Raw genomic sequence first — 20545 nt, 5'->3', positions numbered from 1 at the left:
CCAACCCTTAATCCAGAAGGATTAATCCAGAAGGCAGTTTTCAAAGGAAGCAGCAGAAAGATCTCTGGGAATATCACTGATACTAGTATTTGTCAAAAGTAAACTTTTTAAATAAAAAATAATAATTTCTTGGACTGGGAGAGGCTGGGTGGTTAAGAAAATACATAATGCTCAGTTCCCAGCACCTGAGCCAGGATCAGGATCCCACGCCCTCTCTGCTCTCCAAGAGCACGGCAAGCACACGTGCAAGCTCAGAGACATACACACACTTACACATAATTTAAAAAATTTTTTAAATTAAAGAACCTTGCCGGGCGTGGTGGCGCACGCCTTTAATCCCAGCATTTGGGAGGCAGAGGCAGGCAGATCGCTGTGAGTTCAAGGCCAGCCTGGTCTACAAAGTGAGTCCAGGACAGCCAAGGCTACACAGAGAAACCCTGTCTGGAAAAACCAAAAAAAAAAAAAAAAAAGAAAGAAAGAAAGAAAAAGAAAAAAGAACCTTTCCTATGATTTACCAATTTTTTTATTTTTTTATAAATGGTCTTAAAAACTTTTTTTTTAAACTTTTTAAAAACTTTTGAGAAAAAAAGAAATCAAGGAGTCTCCACGTGTAGTTTAAAAACACCAGATGTATCGATGCATATGCCCTAACAGACTGTCACACACAGCCTTACAACCTTCCTTCTACACTTGGACATAGGATACAAATGCACTTTTAACAAAACCACCAACTGTAAGCAGATACAAACATTCTTATTCTTTCCTTAGTACCTAGTCACAACTACCCACAGATAAATGCATGAAATACATAAAGCATACACAGCAAGCAGAACGCTCGTCACATCCACCAAGACATGGACTTGCTCCACCACCAAGACAAGCTCAAGGGGCTCACATGAGAACTTGAAGACACTGGGACGGTCTCAGGCCAGACTGAAGCTGCCAAGTCTAGGACCTGGCGCAGAGGCCCCTCCTCCCATCAGAGAGAAAAAGAGACGTGTGCACACACACTGCCCTGAGGCATCACCAGAAAAGCACCAGCTCATCCCTGTCCAGCCTGAACCGGCCTGAGCTCACATTCGCCAGTCTAGCGCAGCAGGCAGAGAGTAAACAGTAAGCTCTCCTCAGAGACCAAAACCCTGGCTCTGCCCCAGGCACAGCACATAGCACCAACTCCTGCTGTACCTTTGCACGTTACCTCAGAAAGCCAAGCAGCCAATTCTTTCCACCCAAGCTTTCCCAACCTATCAGCCTAGTCTACTGCTACTGAGGACGCCAATGGCGGCAGGGCAGCGGTGAGCCCGGCCACTGCAGGAAATGGACCTCGCAGGGTTTGAAATTCAAAGATAGCAGGAGGTAGAAGAGGACAAGGAGGTTACTCAGCACAGAAAATAACAGGAAGTACCACTGTCTAGATCTGTAGTGGGCGGGGCATGGTGGGCCTGCCTTTATTCCTAACACTCAGGAGACAGAGGCAGAAGGCCAGCCAGGGCTACACAGTGAGATCCTGTCCCAGATTAAGTAAGTAAGGTGTTTATGTATGACAGGCCGCTAGGGGAACTTCACCAACCTTTCTGCAGCACTACGCTGTCAAGGCACAAAGCGCGTCCCAGGGTTCCTTTCTAAACAGCCAAGTGTGAGCATCAGACACATGCAAAGGCCTGGGCGTCCCATAACGTCTGTTTTAACTTGTCTACTCACCATGATCCACAAGCCAGGCCATACACAAAGAATTCAGCTTTTCATCAAAAAACTCCACACCCTATGGATACAGAAGATTCCATTAATAACATATCCAAAGTTAGGACAAGATGTTCTATTTACATTGCACAATGATTACCTAAAAGCTAACGGCAGACATCCACACAAGCCAAACTACAAAAGAGCCATAAAAAACAATATTGTAGAATTACAAACTATGAGACTATCTTACTAAGTAGAAAGCAAAAACAAGCAAGAATGAGTGGCACAGGCCTGGCTTACGGAGGACAAAGTAATGAGCCAGGCAAAGGGCTGAGAAGAGCCGGCACAGCCCAGCAAATCCAGACGCCACGGGAAAGCGAATCACCCAGAGAAACAGCCGCTGAGGAGCTTGATAATTCTCAACTCTTTTTGGTTAACAAGTCCTTGAGAATAGGCAAGTGACACCAAGATATCGCCAACAGAAGACAGAATTGCTAGGGCATGACAGAAAGCACAGAGAGAAAAAACCAGCAGTAAGTGTGCAGGGCACAGGGCAGAGGTGACAGTCTGCCCATCCTGCCTCAGTCCACACAGGCTGGGAAGGAGGCCTCGGCCGAGCACTCCACACAGGGAGCCCGTGGTGCACTTGCCTGGTGCCTTCCTTCTCGTTCCAGGCTAAGAACTCCTGACCAGTGAGGACGCATTTAAATACAGACCAACAACCAAAGTTCTGTGCAGCTTGGCCTTGCCATGACCAATTCTGGCAGGCACTGCACCCAGGGTCCGCTCTCAGAATCCTTTTTTAGTCCAGGTTGAGGGTTTTCCTGTAATCTCCTTCAGATATTCTGTGGTTTAACTTTGTATTTACTCACCAAAGCCTATGAGCCAGCCTGGATAGCCTTGAGAAAATTGTATTACCATTGTATTAAAATTTTCTATAAAATTGAAAAATTTACACATAAAGAAAAATTAAGGATGCCTATACTGAGGGGGGAGAGATGGCTCGGTCATTAAGAGCACTTGAGGCTCTTATAGAAGGCCTGGTTTTGGTTCCCAGCACCTACATGGCAGCTCACAACTGTAACTCCAATTCTAGAAGAACCAATGGCCTCCACAGGTACCAGACATACATATGCTTTACACATATATGTGTGAAACACACACACACTGAAGTAAATCATAAAAGAAAGTAAATCAAAAGAATAGATGTGCTAATAAGATAGAATGGAAACACTCGGTGTCCATGACTGTTGCATGCTACCCCGGCCAGAAAGATCTAAAACCAGCCAAGACACCGTCAGTCTTGTCTGCACACTGCTCTGTATGTTGCTGACAGCTCTGCAGACTACCCAGGCCTGGCAGGGCTCAGGTTCAAAGAAATGGTAACTATAGTCCACCTCCTTCTAGACGGCTGCTTTAGCCCAGCAAAGCCGTCGGTAGCACTGCTGCTTTCCAGCCAGTGACAGAGAAGATCACTGCACAACAGAAAATGACCTCAACACTTGGAAGTGATGGCGGAGAAGCATGACAAGATGACGTCTCCTGACGCATGGATCTGCTGGAACCTTTGGCATTTCAGATTTGATCAGACACAGTGCCATGGCCACCTACAAGATGCATGCTCATAAAAGACCAAAATTAGCAATACGGCACAGTGGTCAAGAAACCATCAAGGCCATGTGTTGTGGTCTGAAAGGAATGGACCTATGCCTTGGGACAGGAGAAACAAAGGAAGATAAAGTCAGCAGGAGTCCAACAAAAATGCCAAACTAACGTCTCCTGAAGCCTATTTCTCCCTCCATAGATGAGCCCTTAAATCACACCGGTTTTCAATAAGAACAGTTCTATTATGTAAGTACACCGTACACATTCATCATGAGGAGGCAGCACGGTGACGTGTTCCAAAACACATTCTGTTAGGCAGTAATGCACTACTGAAAATAAAAACCAAAGGTGGCGCACGCCTTTAATCCCAGCACTCAGGAGACAGACGAAGGCAGGTCTCCAAGTTCAAGGCCAGCCTGGTCTATAGAAAGAGTTCCAGACAGCTAGGGCTACACAGAGAAACCTTGTCTTGAAAAAGCAAACACAAAAAAACAGACCAGACTGAGCGTCCCACCCCCCATGGATGTGCAAGGCTGGGCAGACCCGACTGCTCCCCAGGCCCGGGCACTCACCAGCTGGCCAGCCAGCAGCGGCATGTACTCAATGATGGCCAGGCGGACCCTCCACTTGGCATCCTCAGCCAGTTCCACGATAGCAGGAAGCAGAGACTGAGAGAGCTGACGGATCCCGATCACCTCGTTTACACAATCCAAATTGGAGATGATATTTAAACGAACCTCAGGACACTGTAAACACAGAAGCCCCGGAGACTACACGTGAAAATTAATTCCTTTGCCCAGTACTTTCCTGGTATGATAAAATAAAAAAGTGCTAAATAGAATTTAAAACTAAAGGGGCCAGGCATGGTAGTGTTCGCCTTTAATCCCAGCACTTGGGAGGCAGAGGCAGGCAGATCTCTGTGAGTTCAAGGCCAGCCTGGTCTACAAAGTAAGTCTGTAACAAACAGGGCTACACAGAGAAACCCTATCTCAGAAAAGTAAAATAAAATAAGTAAGTACCCAGTGACTATAACATAAAAATTTTTTAAAGAGATATTTCCAGAGTGGTTTTAAGTCATACTTATTTCATGAGTGTTTTGCCTAAACACAGGTGTGTGCCTGGTGCCTGCTGAGGTCAGAAGGAGGCCTCAGCTCCCCTGGAACTGGGGTCACAGCTGGCTGTAAAGCTGCCACATGGGTGTTGGGAACCACACCCAAAGCCTCTGAAACAGCAAGTCCTCTTAACTATTCCCCCACCTCTCCAGCCCCTATTTTTTGTTAGTTTGGTTGGTTTGGGTTTGAGAGACAGTTTTTCTCTGCAGCCTTGAACTTAAAGGATCCACCTGCCTCTGCCTCCCTAGTGCTGGGATTAAAGACGTGCACCACCACGCCCAACTGAGTTTGTTTTTTAGTAAGTCCTAGTGCCCAGTTTTGGGAAACCTGTAACTCTATACCCAAAAAGAAGGACTGTCAAATATCTAAATTATGCTTTTTTTCCCCCACATCTGTACACTTTGGGTCCTATTTTAGTAAAATCACATCAAGTCAATGACATCAAAGCAAAATAATTCATAGCCAGACTCACCTCATCCTTTAACTGAGCTAAAAAGAGAGGCAGGAGATGCTCAATGGTGTTCTCTTTGCCCAAGATTGTAGACAGTCCCATAATTACAGAAGCTAGGGCTGACTTGACATGTTGGTTGGTATCAGACACTAATTCCTAGAACAGAATAAAAAGTAACGACAATAAAAGCCTCCACACCACCTTCCAAGGAGTCAACGGCAACACTAGTCAACAGGCCCAGCCATCTGCAGGCAACAGGCTTTGCACCCACGAGTGCTTTACAGTATGATATGCACAAATAAATTATAAATATTGTCACGAATGTTACATATTGATTCATTTATGCCTCTACCTTCTTTAAATGCTATAAGCTTCAAAGGCATGTTAAGCAAAATAAAGTGAAGTTACGCTCACCTTTATATAAGGCAGGATCTGATTCATAATTATAGTCTCTCTACCTTCAGTGGGCAGGTTCTCACAAAGTTCTAAAACAGAAAATGCAACGCTGTCAAGGAGCCAAAGAAAATTAACCAAATCCTCCCAACAGTTTCCAGTTAAATCTCATGTCTAAGCAAACAAACTCTAGTGGGGAAATGAGGCTGGCTTTCACAACACAGCCTGAATGCCCTCTGTGATAAACTAACTCAAACTCAAAGAAACGAGACACAGTGGCTGTTTGATCAAAACTACGGAGCAGTAGCTTCCTGTGACAATGCCATTCTCCACACACTGGCATCATCTCTGTCTGCAACATCTTATAAATTAAAACTGTGCCGAGCATCCTAATAGGACAAATGTATCAAAGTGGACGGAAATGTTGCTGCACAGACTCATTTTTTTCTGGTTTAAACATTTTGGGTCCTATTTTAGCAAATACCAAACCAAACCACAGCAAATCAACAACGTCCAAGTCAAAGGACTCCAGAGCAGCCTCACCTCTTACTTTGTGGGCAGCGGCTGCTCGGACTTCGGCTTCACAGTCTCTGAGAAGGCTCTGGAAGGCGGGGATGAGGTCACTGAGTGCAATTTTAGGTCCCACAGCTTTCTGGAGCTAGAAAACAAGTTATACAGGTTTAATGTGTATTAACAAAATTATAAAAACCAAATAGTACAATCATCAAACGTATCCTGTAGCCACAAGAGGTTGCCAGGTCTGCATGGCACACATTTTATCCACCGAGCCATCTGACTGGCCTCACATGGAAAGATTATGTTCTCGTTCTCTCGTTCCCTCTCCCACCCCCTCTCTCCTCTAATTTATTTTTAAAATTTTTGATGCTATATTCAAAGCCATTGAACAGAATTTGTAAGCTGTGTCCAACAGAAAATCTGTGGAGCAAATGCCTTTGAGGTTTTGGGGTTTGTTTTTTGGTTTGGTTTTGGTGTTTTGGTTTGGTTTTGGTTTTTCAAGACAGGCTTCTCTGTGCAGTCTTGACTGTAGTCCTGACTCTGTAGACGAGGGTGGCCTCAAACTCAGAGATCCTCCTGCCTCTGTCTCCCAAGTGTTAGCATTACAGGCGTGCACCACCACAGCTGCCACCACCACACAGATGGCTTTGAGGGTTTTAATACTTGAAATCCCAGTGCATTTTACCTCTGAGAATTTGTCAGCTACCATATAGCGAACCCGCCAAGATTTATCTTCTGCTGCTTGCCGAAGTGTAGGCATTACTAAGGCCTCAAGGTCATCCTGAGACAGTAACTGGGCGATACTGACACAAGCTTCCACAGCCAGCAGGCGTACAGAGTCCTAAAGGAAAAACATTGTTTGGTCAATTTGCTGAAACAGGGCACACTGAATGCAGTGTTAGGCTGCTGTCACAGGTACTATTTCAGAAAGAGGTAGAGGAAAAAACCACTGTGCTGGCGAATTTACATCAACATGACGTAAGCTAGAACCATCCGTGAGGAGGGAGCCTCAATTGAGAACATGCTTCCCTAAAACCAGGCTGTACACAAGCCTGTGGGGCATTTGCTTAATCAGTGATTTTAGGGGAAGGCCCAGCCTGTTGTGGATAGTGCTGTCCCTGGGGTTTTATAAGAAAGTAGGCTGAGCAAGCCACGTGGGGAGCAAGCCAGTAAGCAGCCCCCTTCGGTGGCCTCTGCACCAGCTCCGGCCAGGTTCCTGTCCTGTTTGAGTTCCTGTGGCTTCTTTCAGTGATGGAGCACAGTGTGGAAGTGGAAACTATATAAGCCCCTTCCTCCCCAACTTGCTTTTTGGTCATGGTGTTTCATCACAGCAATAGACACCTAAGTAAGAGAGCCCCATATATGACGGTGTGTCTTTATGTCCTCAAATGGCTGCGTAACTCTGCCTAGATTGCCATGTGTAAGTCATAACAATGGTACTTTGTTCAAATTATCTTGACTACAGCCTCAAGGTTTTATTAACTAAGATGAAAGTGATGTTCTAAATGTTATTTATTGCATGTGAATAGTGTGTGTGGAGGTGAGAGCACAGCATCCTTGATCTCCCTTTGCACCTTTCCATGGGTTCTGAGTAGTGAAATCAAGCACACTTTACCCCAAGACATCTGATTGACCTCAAAATATAAAGAGTGATTTTTTTTAATTCAATGCTATGTTCAAAGCCTTATTATAATAAGGTGTTGAAAAATGAATACTTATAATTTCATAAGTAACTAATAAAATATTTGGAGAATTTAAAAAACAGGGTGATCGCTTTGAACGCTATTGCCATGGAGAAGCACCAGATAGAGTGCATAAAGGAAGACACAGACTGAATGAAAAGTTAACAGCCAAGTAACAAAGGTGAATGGGAATGCTGAAACTCAAAGTGCGATGATGACCGTGCCTGGTAAAATACAGAAGGACATGGGCAGGCAGGGAGCTAACGTGCTTTTCAGTATACAAAGCTGCTAAATGTCGAATGGGACACTTCAATGTCTTCAGTAAGAGGAAACACAAGATTAAAGCTCAATTAGATGTTAGGAGTTATAATTTCAGACTTTGGAAAATCAGATAAGAAACTGAAGACATAATCCTATGAACACTGAAGAGAAATGAAAATTACTGTATGTCATACAATAGACTACACACACACATATACACACACACACACACACAGCATGCACTCATGCACATACACACAACACTACTACTACGTAGCACACATGCACCCGCATCATGCCTGGTTCCTGTCAATGCCACCTAACTGGCCTTCTCTTTCTATTCTTATCCCTCATACAACTTTGCTTCCACACAAAAGCCAGAATGACCTTTCCAAATTGTAAATTACGTGCCATACTTCTTGTCCACGTCTATGCAGAGTCTTGCCATATCTAGAGAAGAAAATCCAAAACTGCAAAATCCTCCCGAGCTGAGCATCCACTCCCACCTTCCCCTCCACTCTCGTCTTTACTGGACTCTTTCAAACACCATGTTCCAATGCTGGCTTTTCCATTTCATGTCCTCTCTTTTTTTTTTTTAATAAAGATTTATTTATTCATTCATTTATTTATTTACTTATTTTATGTATATGAGTGTTCTGCCTGCATGTACAGCTGCACACCGTAAGAGGGCACCAGATCTCATTACAGATGGTTGCGAGCCACCATGTGGTAGCTGGGAATTGAACTCAGAACCTCTAGAAGAGCAGCCAGTGCTCTTACCTCTGAGCCATCTCTCCAGCCCTTCATGTCCTCTCTTTACTGGGCTCTTAGGTTCCTGGAAGGACCACAGAAAACATTTCCTCTTATCTGTCTGTCACTTCTTTAGAGCTCTCCAGTGACTAGCAGTCAATATCTGTTACATTTATTTTTATTTATGCCTGGTGTTTATCATGTTTGTTTTTCTCCATTAAAATGTAAGTTCCATGACAGCAGGGTCCCTGAACACCATTAACACAGCACTTAACAGTAGAACTGTGCCTTACATATGTGGCTACTCAATAAATGGTTCTGTCATGGAGTAAGCCATGAGCGATCTTCTATAAGGAGTCAAAGGGACCATAGTAGATTCATCTTTCCTAGCAAAGCACTGAATATTTGATTGGGTACCAAATGCTAACAGCCGGCCCCATCCTAGGACATGGGTGAGCTTCATGGTCATTGGTTTCCATACTCTGGCTGCTTTTGAGCCACAGGACCAGAGTTCAGCAATTACAACAGGGACTAAACGACCCTCAAAGCCTAAAATATTTCCTGGCTGGCTTTCACCAAAAAATCTGCAAACAGGAAGTACAGAAGACAAAAGAAAATGTCAAATTATGTCATGGTAAGTATAACCAGCTGAATTCCAAATAAGGATTCTAAGTCTGCCTGTTTCAACATGGAAACCACTGATACATGTGGCGTTCCCACGCTTGGCAACATCGTGGCCAATGTTTAAATTATAAGACTTCGAAACTTGAAGGATACAGACACTCAAACCTCAACTATACCACAACTAGCTAAATTCAGCCTTGAACAAGCTTCATAAACTAGCTGGGCTTCCATTCCCTTGAGTATCTGTGCCATGGGCTGTTAGGAGAACCTAATTCCATAACACATGTTGCCGCTTAAAACAGGCTGGGAGATACGGAGTCTGTGCCCACCGTTCCCCCCACCCACCCACCCATCAGTGGATTCAGACACCCATGGGTCACAACAATTTGGGAAACATTCTTTTAATCTGTACTTAAACACACACAGACTTTTTTTTTTTTTTGGTCACTGTTCCTTAGAAAAAGTAGTAAAACTATTTACAGATCGTTTACGCTTTAGTCTTATTATTTATTTACTGTGTCTGTCTGTGAGAGAGTGTGGGACACGCATACCACAGCACATGTGTAGTGCTCAGAGGGCAACTTTCAGGTTTTGGTTTTTGCATTCCACCTTACTTGAGGCTTGGTCTCTTTTATCTCTGCTGCTGCCACAGTGTGCGCCTGGGGGGTGGGGGGGGTCTCCTCTGTCTGCCTCCCACCTCACTGACGGAATGGACAATTATCTACACGTCACTACATCCACACCTCTACATGGGTCCTCCGGATTGGGCAGCTATTTAAAGGCTGAGCCATCCTCCAGCCCTGGTTTACACCGTGCTAGGCATTGCAAGCTACCTAAAGGTGACTCAGAGTAAGTCCACAGGAGGAAGTGTACAAGCGGGGCAACTGCCATATCATTTTACATATGGGAAATGAGCTCTACAGAGCTCAAGTTACCTGCAGCCACACCCACCCTCTGCACTGAAAAACAACTTTATTAAGTAATTTAGGAGTTCCTGGTTTTTTATCATTTCTACACCAAAGAAGCCCAGACCCTTGTGTTTAAGATTGCTGTTGTGTGTAGTAAAACCATACACTAGTGCAGAAGTTAACAAAGTCAGATTCCAGGAAGTGCTTCCTCTCCTTATCACATTCCACAATTCTGAAAGGACCCATCTCTGACGAAGCCCTGGCTTCCTACTTATAGACCCCAACTCATCTCTGATTCCCCCGCCCAGCAGCTACTAGCGTAAAGAAAAGTATGGCCTAGCTAAAAAAGAAACACAGTAAAATAGGACGGACACCAGGCCAGAACTGAGTATTAATTTTGCAAAGGAACCCTACATTAGTCAAAATTCCCCAAATAAATGTTTTGGGTTTTTTTTTTAAGTCTGCTAAATCAAATGTCCCGAGTTACCTGTTCATCTGAAGCTAGATTTGTGAACAATGGAACAATTTCAGTTTTTACACTGTCTAATTCCAAAACTTTTGCAAATTCACCCAGTTTGGAAGCAGCAGCACGTCGCACCATTGGTGTATCATCTGAGCACAGGGAACGGAAGTGCCTGCAGCATAAAGTAAGGTATTTCCTGTCAAACACTTGGTTGAACATGCCTCAGTACCAACACAGTCATGTTACAGTCTCTCTTTTATAAACAACAATGACTAGGGAAAACAGCTTAGTCAGTAAAGTGCCTGCCTCTCAGGTGTGAAGTCCACTCAGCATCTATGTAGACAGCTGAGCAGTGGCAGTGACTAAAACCTCAGAGGTGGCAAGATGGGAGGCAGACATGGTCAGATCCCTGAAAGCACACAGGCCAGGTAGGCCAGCCTGTGTGGAGAGTTCCAGGCCAATGAGAAACCTTGTCTCAAAGAAAAGAAGGAAGGTACCCAAGGAACACCACCAGAGGTTGCCGCATGAAAAGTACACACGCACGTGCAAACAAATAAGCCATCAGTGCGCTCAACTACAGAAAAGGCATCACCGATCTCGCTGGCCGAGCATGAAGCACTGCGGCAAACAGAGCTCTGTGTAAACTCCCACTGTGAGTCCCCACCATTCCCACGAACTACTGTTTCTTACTGTCGAATTTCTGCCTTGACAGCATTTGAGGCTCTGGGGTAGCAAACGCTGAACAAACCGCACGCAGAGGTGCGAGATGTGAACCAGTCCCCACTAGCCAAGCGTTTCACCAGAGGCACAAAATGAGCTTCGAGTGCCACTGGAGTGTGCTCCTGGGAGATCTGCCTCAGGGACTCCACAGCTTTGTCTCGAACAACGGTCTCTTCCACTGTGGCCAAGCTTTCCAAAGGAGGCTGCAGAAATCAAAAAAGGAAAATCAGAGATGACAACGTATTAAATCAGGTTAGACACAGACTGCCACCTTTTATGTGACTGAAGGGAAACGGTACATGTAACCAGAATGTTAACTACATCATACCAAATGGTTACTTTCAGTTCCCACAGTGGAAACATATGGTGTGGCCAACCTGAAGACATGACTTCTGTAGAAAAGCCAAGATCACATGTCCCAGATGGCAATTCCCAGATGGTGTCTACAAATGACACAGTACAGAGAGTCGACACAGTATCACTATTATTGGGAGCTGACGTTTAAATGATCCGCAGCCATATTCAGACAGAAGGGTGCATACTTCCGTAAGTCCAGAACTACGGCCAACTGTGGGTACCACAAATGCATAACTTCTGGCTGGGCTACAAAGCCCTTACTCTTTTCTGCACCGCTCTACCATTCTTGGAGGCATAAGTAGTCCTGGCCATGAGCACTCATTTGCATCAAACCATCCAACCAATAGAAAGCTGAGTTGAACACCGTTTGGGGTTGTTTTTCTAAAATATATTTCACAATCTTTCCATGAGCCAAAGAACAAGAGTTTCAGACAGAACAATCAAGTAACAAATGCAAAGGTAGGGGAGATCCTGCAGCTACAGACATAACAGATGAGCGGTTCAAGTCTACCCCCCATTACCCATAACTGAACGGCACACAGCCTGGTGGTCAGTGGAGACAGGCTGCTTCTCTGAACCTTGAGCTGCCTTTCTAAATCTGCATTTGATCCCAGCAGACTCAGCAGAAGCCAAAGCTGTGAGAGTAGATCAAAACTCCACAGCTGACTGAGCAAGAGTGAAGGTCAGGACTCAAAGCGAAGCAGTGTGCCTGCCTAACCCAGTTCAAAACGGTGGACAGCTCTGTGCTTTCCTAGAGGGCATGTCCCAGCCCCACTGAAAAGACCAGCCTTTCACTAGTCACTCTTTCATCATCTGTCCCCTGCCTGCTGTGACATATTTTAGCACTACTACAGGAGATGGCCAAACTCCAGAGAATGGCTTGTGAGTTGCCCCTTCATTTGAACTCTGCCAATTTTCCTGGGTCCTTTTCTGGGCCTGATGACCCACCCCTGCTTACTTTAACCCCAATTTCTATACATTAGCAGCTTTGAACCCAAAAAACCTCACAGGTGCAAGCCTATGAAACTCATTCTTTCTGTAGATGAACACTGCAATGTTGTAGCACTGAGGCACCAGGAAGCTGAGCACACAGTGCACTGAGGCACCAGGAAGCTGAGCACACAGTGCACTGAGGCACCAGGAAGCTGAGCACACAGTGCACTGAGGCTCCAAGAGGATGAGCACACAGAGGCCTTGCTCTCAAGAAGGCTACATGCAAATGGCAGAGTCAATAGAACATGGGAGACAGGCAAGGGGCTGATTGTGAAGCTACTTCAATGGTGGTCAGGGAAGGCCTCTCTGATACAAAATGAGTCCTTTGACTTACAAGGAACAGCCTACGGAACACTCTGAATAGCATCTCTCCTGTAGATAACGCCTACAGACAATGTTTCAAGGCAACAATGAACTGAGTTTATAATGCACAGAAAGACCGATGTGTGTGAAACCAAGTTATCAAGCAGAACATGTGTGTAAGTTAAGAGTTTCTCATCACTGTGAGCCCACACAGCCCTCAGAAACAAAGGACTTGTTCTGGTTCAGTTCATGGCTCATTTCATGGTTGTCTGGTCCCACGAGCTGCAGCACAACATGGCAGTGATAAAGTGTGGCAGAAGGACTTCACTGCCTTACTGCAAGGAAGCAAGGAGTCCAAGACAATGCCACTAGCTGGGGACAAATGTTCAGCACACGAGTGAGCTGATTTGGGATAGATGCAATGTGGACAAGACTGATAGTTATCCGTGAGGAAGGAGGAAAAGAGGACTTAAGATTGCCTTCCAGTACTGGGCTGTAGCTCAGCGAAAGAGCACTCACCTAGCATGCAAAGGCTCTGGCTTCAACCTCTAGCACCACTAAAATCAAATCTGTCTTCTAGATTGGGCTCATGTAACTGGATAGCTGGTGATGTAACTAAGAAAGAGGCATATTTTAACGGGAACATGAAGCCTATATATAAATGTCAATTCCTACAAGTCTCCACTGAACTATTACCCATGTCTAGAGTTCTACAGAACAGTTCAAGGTAGAGCTAGAAACCACAAAGGCCAGCATCACATAGACAAGGTAGAGCTGGGAACCACGGAGCCAGCATTGCATAGACAAGGTAGAGCTGGGAACTACGGAGCCAGCATCGCATAGACAAGGTAGAGCTGGGAACCATGGAGTCTACATCACACGGACAAGGTAGAGCTGGGAACCATGGAGCCAACATCACATAGACAACGTAGAGGTGGGAACCACGAAGCCAGCGTCACATAGACAAGGTCGAGCTGGGAACCACGGAGCCTGCATCACACAGACAAGATAGAGCTGGGAACCACGGAGCCAACATCACATAGACAAGGTAGAGCTGGGAACCACGGAGCCAACATCACACAGACAAGGTAGAGCTGGGAACCACGGAGCCAATATCACATAGACAACGTAGAGGTGGGAACCACGGAGCCAGCATCACATACACAAGGTAGAGCTGGGAACCACGGAGCCAACATCACATAGACAACGTAGAGGTGGGAACCACGGAGCCAGCGTCACATAGACAAGGTAGAGCTGGGAACCACGGAGCCTATATCACACAGACAAGACAGAGCTGGGAACCACGGAGCCAACATCACATAGACAACGTAGAGGTGGGAACCACGGAGCCAGCATCACATAGACAAGGTAGAGCTGGGAACCATGGAGCCTGCATTGTATATACATTGAAACCTACAAAACAGCCTTGCCTTGTCCAGCTAGTCAATTTCTAACCATCTGCACAGGGGTGCACACCTTTAATCTCAGCACTCCAGAGATCTCTATGAGTTCCAAGCAAGTCTGATCGCTCTATGAAGATTTCCAAGCCAGCCAAGGTTACATAGCAAGACCTTGTCTCAAAAACACAAGCAAAAGAAAAAATAAAACCAAATCAAGTTATTTTCCATCTTTAAACTAATAAGTCTACAGAGACAAAAACAAGTTCTTATAACCAACTGATAAAAATGAGAGCTGAGCTAAACTGCCCACATTATTCACTCAGCATTATTACCATCTGCCCATAAAAAGATCTGCATTAAAAAATGCTGCCATGGGGGGGGGGGGGCTGGAGAGATGGCTCAGAGGTTAAGAACACTGTCTGCTCTTCCAGAGGTCCTGAGTTCAATCCCCAGCAACCACATGGTGGCTCATAACCATCTGTAATGACCCCTCTTCTGGGGGTCAAGCACACATGTAGGCAGAATGTTGTATATATAATAAATAAATAAATCTTTTTTTAAAAAAATGCTGCCATGTGTCTATCCCAGATAATAAAGACACTGTTGATCCTACAAAGCTCCAGATGGAGAGTAGGCCATAGGTAAGTACTCACCAGTAGACAGTGGGCAAAGTCAGGGCCTCCCACCAAACCAGTGAAATTTCCCAGCTGCTCCGCAAGAGCTAACAGCACCTCATCTTCATCATAAATTGTATCTGGAAATAACAACAGTTGGTGACCCCACAGGGCTAAGAGCCACTGAGCTGGCACTCACAAGGCTCATACAGCCACAATCTTAAAAGCACTTTCTTCTTTCTCTGAATCAGAAGTCTTCCTAAATGTTTCACAGAATTACTAAAAAAAATCCATATCCTGGGGCTGGGGAGATGGATCAACAGTTAAAAGCACTTGGCTGCTCATCCAGAGGAGCCGGGTCCAACGCCCAGCACCCACTCCAGTTCCAAGGAACCTGACACTCTCACACAGATATCCACGCAGGCAAGCACCAATGCACATAAAGAAATTCATATCCTTCCCATTAGCTTATGTTTGAGTATGTCTGACTGTAACATTTCTATACACCTTGCAGAAAGCACCTGCTCAGTCTAGTAGTTATTGCTACTGTGTGTAACAAACTAAAATTAAAACAAAAAAAAAAGCTTGAAATCCAATGAGGAATGGAACGTGTTTCTTTAAAGGGACACATACCTGTAAGGAAAGGCAGCAGTTCAGTTCGAGTCCTTTCTACCCCGAGTGCTAGCGCAATAGTTGATAACTTCTTAATGCTGTTGAGACGGAGCTTTAAAAATAAAATGGGAAGAAGAACAAGGCAAAGAGGGATGGCTGCAATTCAGGTCAAAGAAGCAAACAGGTGAAACACTGGTATACAGTATTCGAGGCTGAACCTTTCACTTAGATCTTAGTCGGAGGAAAACTCAAGGCTTGTTTAGTCATTAGCCAGAAGCTACCCTAAAAGGGAGAACAGCGGAGGGCCGGGAAAAGAAATGAATGAATGAAAACACGCGGGCAGCGAGAGATTCTGAAAAGAGAGAACTCTGGACGGAAGGAAACAGGTGAAACGGTTAAACACAACTCCTCTCTTTTCGGAGAAAAGTTCCATCACAACTGATGCACCACTCATCTGGGCTAATCAGCTGTGGCGCTCTTTCCATCAGACCAGCCAGGCCAGTTTATCAGCGGGCCGGCCGACCGACAGATACTCCCGAAGCACTTCAAAGAAGGTCCTCGGGTCCTCAGCTTCCCCCCGGCGGCCCCGCAACCCGCCCGCGCTCGGCGGGAACTGGTCCCCGCCCACTGCCGGAGCAGCTGGGCGCCACCGCCGCAGGGGGTCGGGGAAAAGGCAGCTGGGAGAAGAGACAGACCGCCGCGGATCCCACCCCAGCCCACACGCACCTCAGTCCTTTCCCGTCCCGGCACAGCACACTGCTCTGCCACCCCCGGGGGTGTCCCCACTTCCCTTCCGTGAGCGTTTCCGCCCTCGCCTAGGCTCCCCAGCCCCAGCCTAGTACCTGCACGTCCTCATTGCGGAGCTCGTCGATTAAAACCGCGATCGGGTAGAGCGAATCGTCTCCATCTCCGCCCGCTGCCCCCAGACAGGGCCCTGACCCGGTTGCGCCCGCCATGTTCTTTCTCCTCTGCCTGGTCGCGGACGCACGCCCCGCGCCCAGGCCACGCCCCGCACCCAGGCCACGCCCCGCACCCAGGCCACGCCCCGCACCCAGGCCACGCCCCGCGCCCAAGCAGGCGGGGCTAAATCCGGCGCAGCAACTCTGGGGAAGCGACAAAGTCGAGTTTTTTCCCTGTGCCCGGAGGCTCCGGCCGGACACCCACTGCTGGAACTGGAGGTCTGAACTCCCGAAGAAGGACGGGCTGAGAAAACCAATGGAACTCCTGCATCCTTTCCCCAGCCGAAAAAAACAGGGGCATGGATTCATCCTCTGCTCGCTGGGTTAAGGAGAAGGAAGGGCCTTAGCGATGGGTGCTGAGCCTCAGTAGAACTAGAGGCCCAAAGACGGCACCCCAAGCCAGGAGGAAGACAGGAGGAAGAAGCTTTAGCACCTCCCCACCCCACCCCCAACCCCGACTGCATGCTGGCCCTGAGCCACTCGTTCTAATGTCCCCTTGGACAGCAAACTTCCACACAAACTGTCCACCTCCTTCCCTCGGCCCGTTTGCCAGAATCGTGGCTGGCTCCTGTTCCTTAAGACAAATAATGAGGGCGGTTAGAGAAAATGAACAGTGCTGTCCAAACTCCCCAGTCAATATTTTTTCCACGCAAGCTGTTCAAAACATGCTGCTCTCTTGTTTTTGTATTTCTTTTCAGTGTGGTACTGGAATGGCGCCTTCTGTTGTATTGTCTTCCTTTTTATTTATTTATTTTTTCTTCCCATTCTTTAGCAAGAAGCACCACAAACCTAGTTTTAATCTCCCCAGTTCAGTGACTGGCCTCCCCAGACCGCCAGGACTCCTCCTAGAGGACCCTAAGAGGAGGTAGTCCTGAGCAATTTCACACAGAACTTAGTGGAAAGTTGCACAAAGTAATTCAAAGCCATGTCTCTTTGTTTTCAACTAAGCTATAAGCCACTTAGACTGATAGCTCTGTATGACTATCACAGATTCTCACATGACACTATTTTGTGCCTTAATGAAATTGTCAAGCTATTAATAAATGCAATTGAGGGGGTAAGATTGGGTTTTTTGCTTCTTTTTTAAAGCACGGGACTTCTAGCAGGAGATAGCTAGCCTTTTGTATTAAAAGCTCAAAACCAACAGACTTCATCTGTTTTAGTTTTTGGTTTGGGGTTTTGTTTTGTTTTTTCAAATCCTGTCCTTGGACGTATGCTTGAAGGCTCACATTTTATTTTTGTTTTGATAAGTTTTAGATTTGCATAAGGCACAGTCTGGGCTACTGGGGTGGCTATTTTTTAAATTACAAAAATGTGCGTGTGTGTGTGTGTGTGTGTGTGTGTGTGTGTGTGTGTTTTATATGTATACACACAAGCCATTGAACAAGAATGATCAGAGGACAGCTTGCAGAGTGGGTTATCTCCTTTGACCAAGTGGGTTCCAGGAACTGAACTCAGGTTGTCAGGCTTGGTGGCACACCCTTTATCCACTGAGCCATCCAGCTGGCCCCAAGGGCTGTTGCATCAGCCTGCCACATACACTCAGCACCTATATCTGCATGCGTTTCAGAACAGCTCATAAGAAATGAACAGAGGCAGATGCTAAATGAAAAATAGGTCTCTATGCACAAAACAAAAGCCAAAGGGTATCATACAATTATGATTCAGACACTACTCCATCCCCCAATACCCAGCAAAAGAAAAAGAGAGCTAAGCTAAGAATTTCTGACTCAGTGCTTTACCAGTAAGAGGATCAGAAGGGTTCCTATGCCATGGAAAAGAAATTTCTATTCCTTTATCTTACATGTATGCCAAAATGATAAAAGAAGCAAGCACAGAGACGGGTACACTGGTCAGTCCCACACCTTGCTAGGCTCGTGACCTTGGAGCTCTGGCGTTAAACTCTGCTTCAGGGTCAGCTGTGACCTGCTTACCCAAGCACTGTGAGGCGCAGGCCTAGGGAATAACTATGCTTAAACATGAAATCACAAGCTGAGGAATCAGAACTTAAGACAATTGCCTGGTTGGAGCACCACGGAGGCCAGACTTCAATTCCCACCTGTGTCTCTGACTCATGGCGACCTGCCTCTCCCCAAGCCTCGCTCAGTCACACTCTCGTCCCTGTAAAACGGAGCTAACCACCTGGTTCCGACTCCAGAAACTGTGAAACTAGGAGAACAAAGCAGGTAATAAACAGGGAGATGCTAGTAAACCCTCCCTTAAAAAAACGAAAATGGGCCACAGCAGGGAGGGGCCACCAAGGCCAAAGGCAGGCTTTGAGGAAACATGACCTGCTGATCATCACCTGAGGCTTTCGTCATAAACGTAGATTCCTGGGCCTGTGGATGTAGCTCAGCAACAGAATATGCGCTTCATATGCTCAGGGCTTTGGATTTAATCTACAAAATGAAAAATGAAAAGTTAGCTAGGGAGACAGTTCCGGGGGTAAGTTCACTTGCTGCATAGACTTGAGCTCCTGAGTTCAAACCATTATGTAAAAAGGCTGATGTGGCTGTGACATCTCTACCCTAGTGCTGTGGTGGGAGAAAAACCTCAGGGATCCCTGAGGTGCTGGCTGTCTTAAGGGAATAAGTGGCGGAGAATGATAGAGCAAGACTTACACACACACACACACACACACACACACACACACACACACACACACACACACACACACACCCCACATGTGCTTTAAAAAAAAAAAAAAAGAACAAAATTAGTTTAATGCATGCCTGCACTCAGGAGGCAGAGGCAGGTGGGTCTCTGTGAATTCCAGACAAGCAAGAGCTATATAGTGACACCTTGTCTCCAAAAAAGAAAAAAAAAGTATTTTTTAAAATATATAGACCCCTGGCCTCTACGTCAGACTCACTGAGTCAGGGTCTCTAAAACTGGAGGCAGACATCTTCCGGGGCTCTCCAGAGACTCCAATGTGACTGATGTTTGAGATGCATGAAGTAAAAGGTTTCTCTGGAAAGGCAATCACCAGGTCAAGCAACAAGCACTGGCTCAGAAAGGAACTGAAGTCTTTGGAGTCCACCGCTGTCCAGGAAAAGCAAACAATTGTGCTAACTGCTTATCAATAAGCAATTCCTTCCCTACTGGGCTTTGGGTTTTGCCGGATTAGAAAGCTAATCCTCACGTTGCTAGGTTCTGGGCAGCCAGCCACGCTCTGCAAAGACAGCCTGTGCTGCTGAACTTCTCCCGTTCCCCCTCTCTGCTCTCCAAGGCTGCCTCTAGCTAGCCTCTTCTCCGCTTCCGATACACACCACAGGAAACTAAGGACCAGGGAGCCCAGAGGCGAGCGGAGTCTAGGCTGAGGGCTGACGGTGGCCTCCGGAAACAAGTCTGTCTCAGCACAAAACAGACCTTTACACCCACACAGCAGTTCACCCACCCAGTGTGAACGGAGAAAAGACAAGGTTAGACTTGCCCGGTCCCTGTCTGATAACACGGCAAGAATATGAATGCATGGGGTGGTGGAATCAACTGTCATCCCTGCTCCATGTCACACAGAAAAGGACCGATCCTAAGGACAATCTGGAGGACATCGTCATCTTCACTGGGCCCTTTGCCTCTTCCCTCCGCAGAGGCTTACAGCTGGGCACAATGGCAAATGCTGGTACCATCCACAGTCACTGGCTAGGGCAGAGGGAGGCCTGTAGGTTATAGCACACCTAGGCTTCAAGTCCCACCAACAGCACCAGTAACAACGACTCAGTTCATGAACTGAGCCATACAAGGGCCTTCCCAAGACATCCATCCCTTGGCGTCAGGCAAGGGCTTGGTCGCAGGACATACCTCTGTGCCAAAAGCCAGTGACGCTCAAGGCATCGCTATAAAATGGTTAGGTACCTGCGTACAGTCTGCACCCAGCCATGTGTTTTAAATCACCTGCAGATCATTGCACCTAACACAGTCAATGCACAGTATATTTAGGCATAATGACAAGGAAAGAAGTCTGCTCGTGGCCAGTAAACTTTCATCTGGCTCTATGGATGCAGGACCTGTGGATAAATAGAACTGTATCTCTATTTAGCAGGATGATTCTGTAAACTGACTCCCAGGTCCATGTTTAATTCATTACAGCATAGCAGTCCCCACGGTGGCACTCTCGGCATCTTAAATTTATATTTACG

At 46.3% G+C, this 20545-nt stretch overlaps 1 protein-coding gene across 4 annotated transcripts in view; it reads right to left on the bottom strand.

The window, feature by feature from the left end:
• PPP2R1B (protein phosphatase 2 scaffold subunit Abeta) overlaps positions 1-16455 on the bottom strand; it is a 34262-nt gene extending 17807 nt beyond the window's left edge. For 3 of the 4 annotated variants that reach the window (XM_084782062.1, XM_084782063.1, XM_084782064.1), the window contains exons 1-11: positions 16290-16455; positions 15469-15559; positions 14875-14975; positions 11139-11371; positions 10473-10620; positions 6446-6601; positions 5788-5902; positions 5266-5336; positions 4873-5007; positions 3861-4034; positions 1702-1762 (exon numbers count right to left, since the gene is read on the bottom strand). In XM_084782062.1, coding sequence (XP_084638188.1) covers positions 1702-1762; positions 3861-4034; positions 4873-5007; positions 5266-5336; positions 5788-5902; positions 6446-6601; positions 10473-10620; positions 11139-11371; positions 14875-14975; positions 15469-15559; positions 16290-16403 — 1399 coding nt within the window. In that variant the 5' untranslated portion in view covers positions 16404-16455. The remainder of the gene's footprint in view (positions 1-1701; positions 1763-3860; positions 4035-4872; positions 5008-5265; positions 5337-5787; positions 5903-6445; positions 6602-10472; positions 10621-11138; positions 11372-14874; positions 14976-15468; positions 15560-16289) is intronic. The other variant, XM_084782065.1, reaches the window with a different exon arrangement.
• Positions 16456-20545: the final 4090 nt, after the last annotated feature.

This window comes from Acomys minous (genome assembly GCF_964271855.1).
Source record: "Acomys minous genome assembly, chromosome: 5".
In the NCBI taxonomy this organism is placed as follows: Eukaryota; Metazoa; Chordata; class Mammalia; order Rodentia; family Muridae; genus Acomys; species Acomys minous.
Note: the sequence above shows the minus strand (reverse complement) of the source record. Positions and strands in the feature narration are given on the sequence as shown.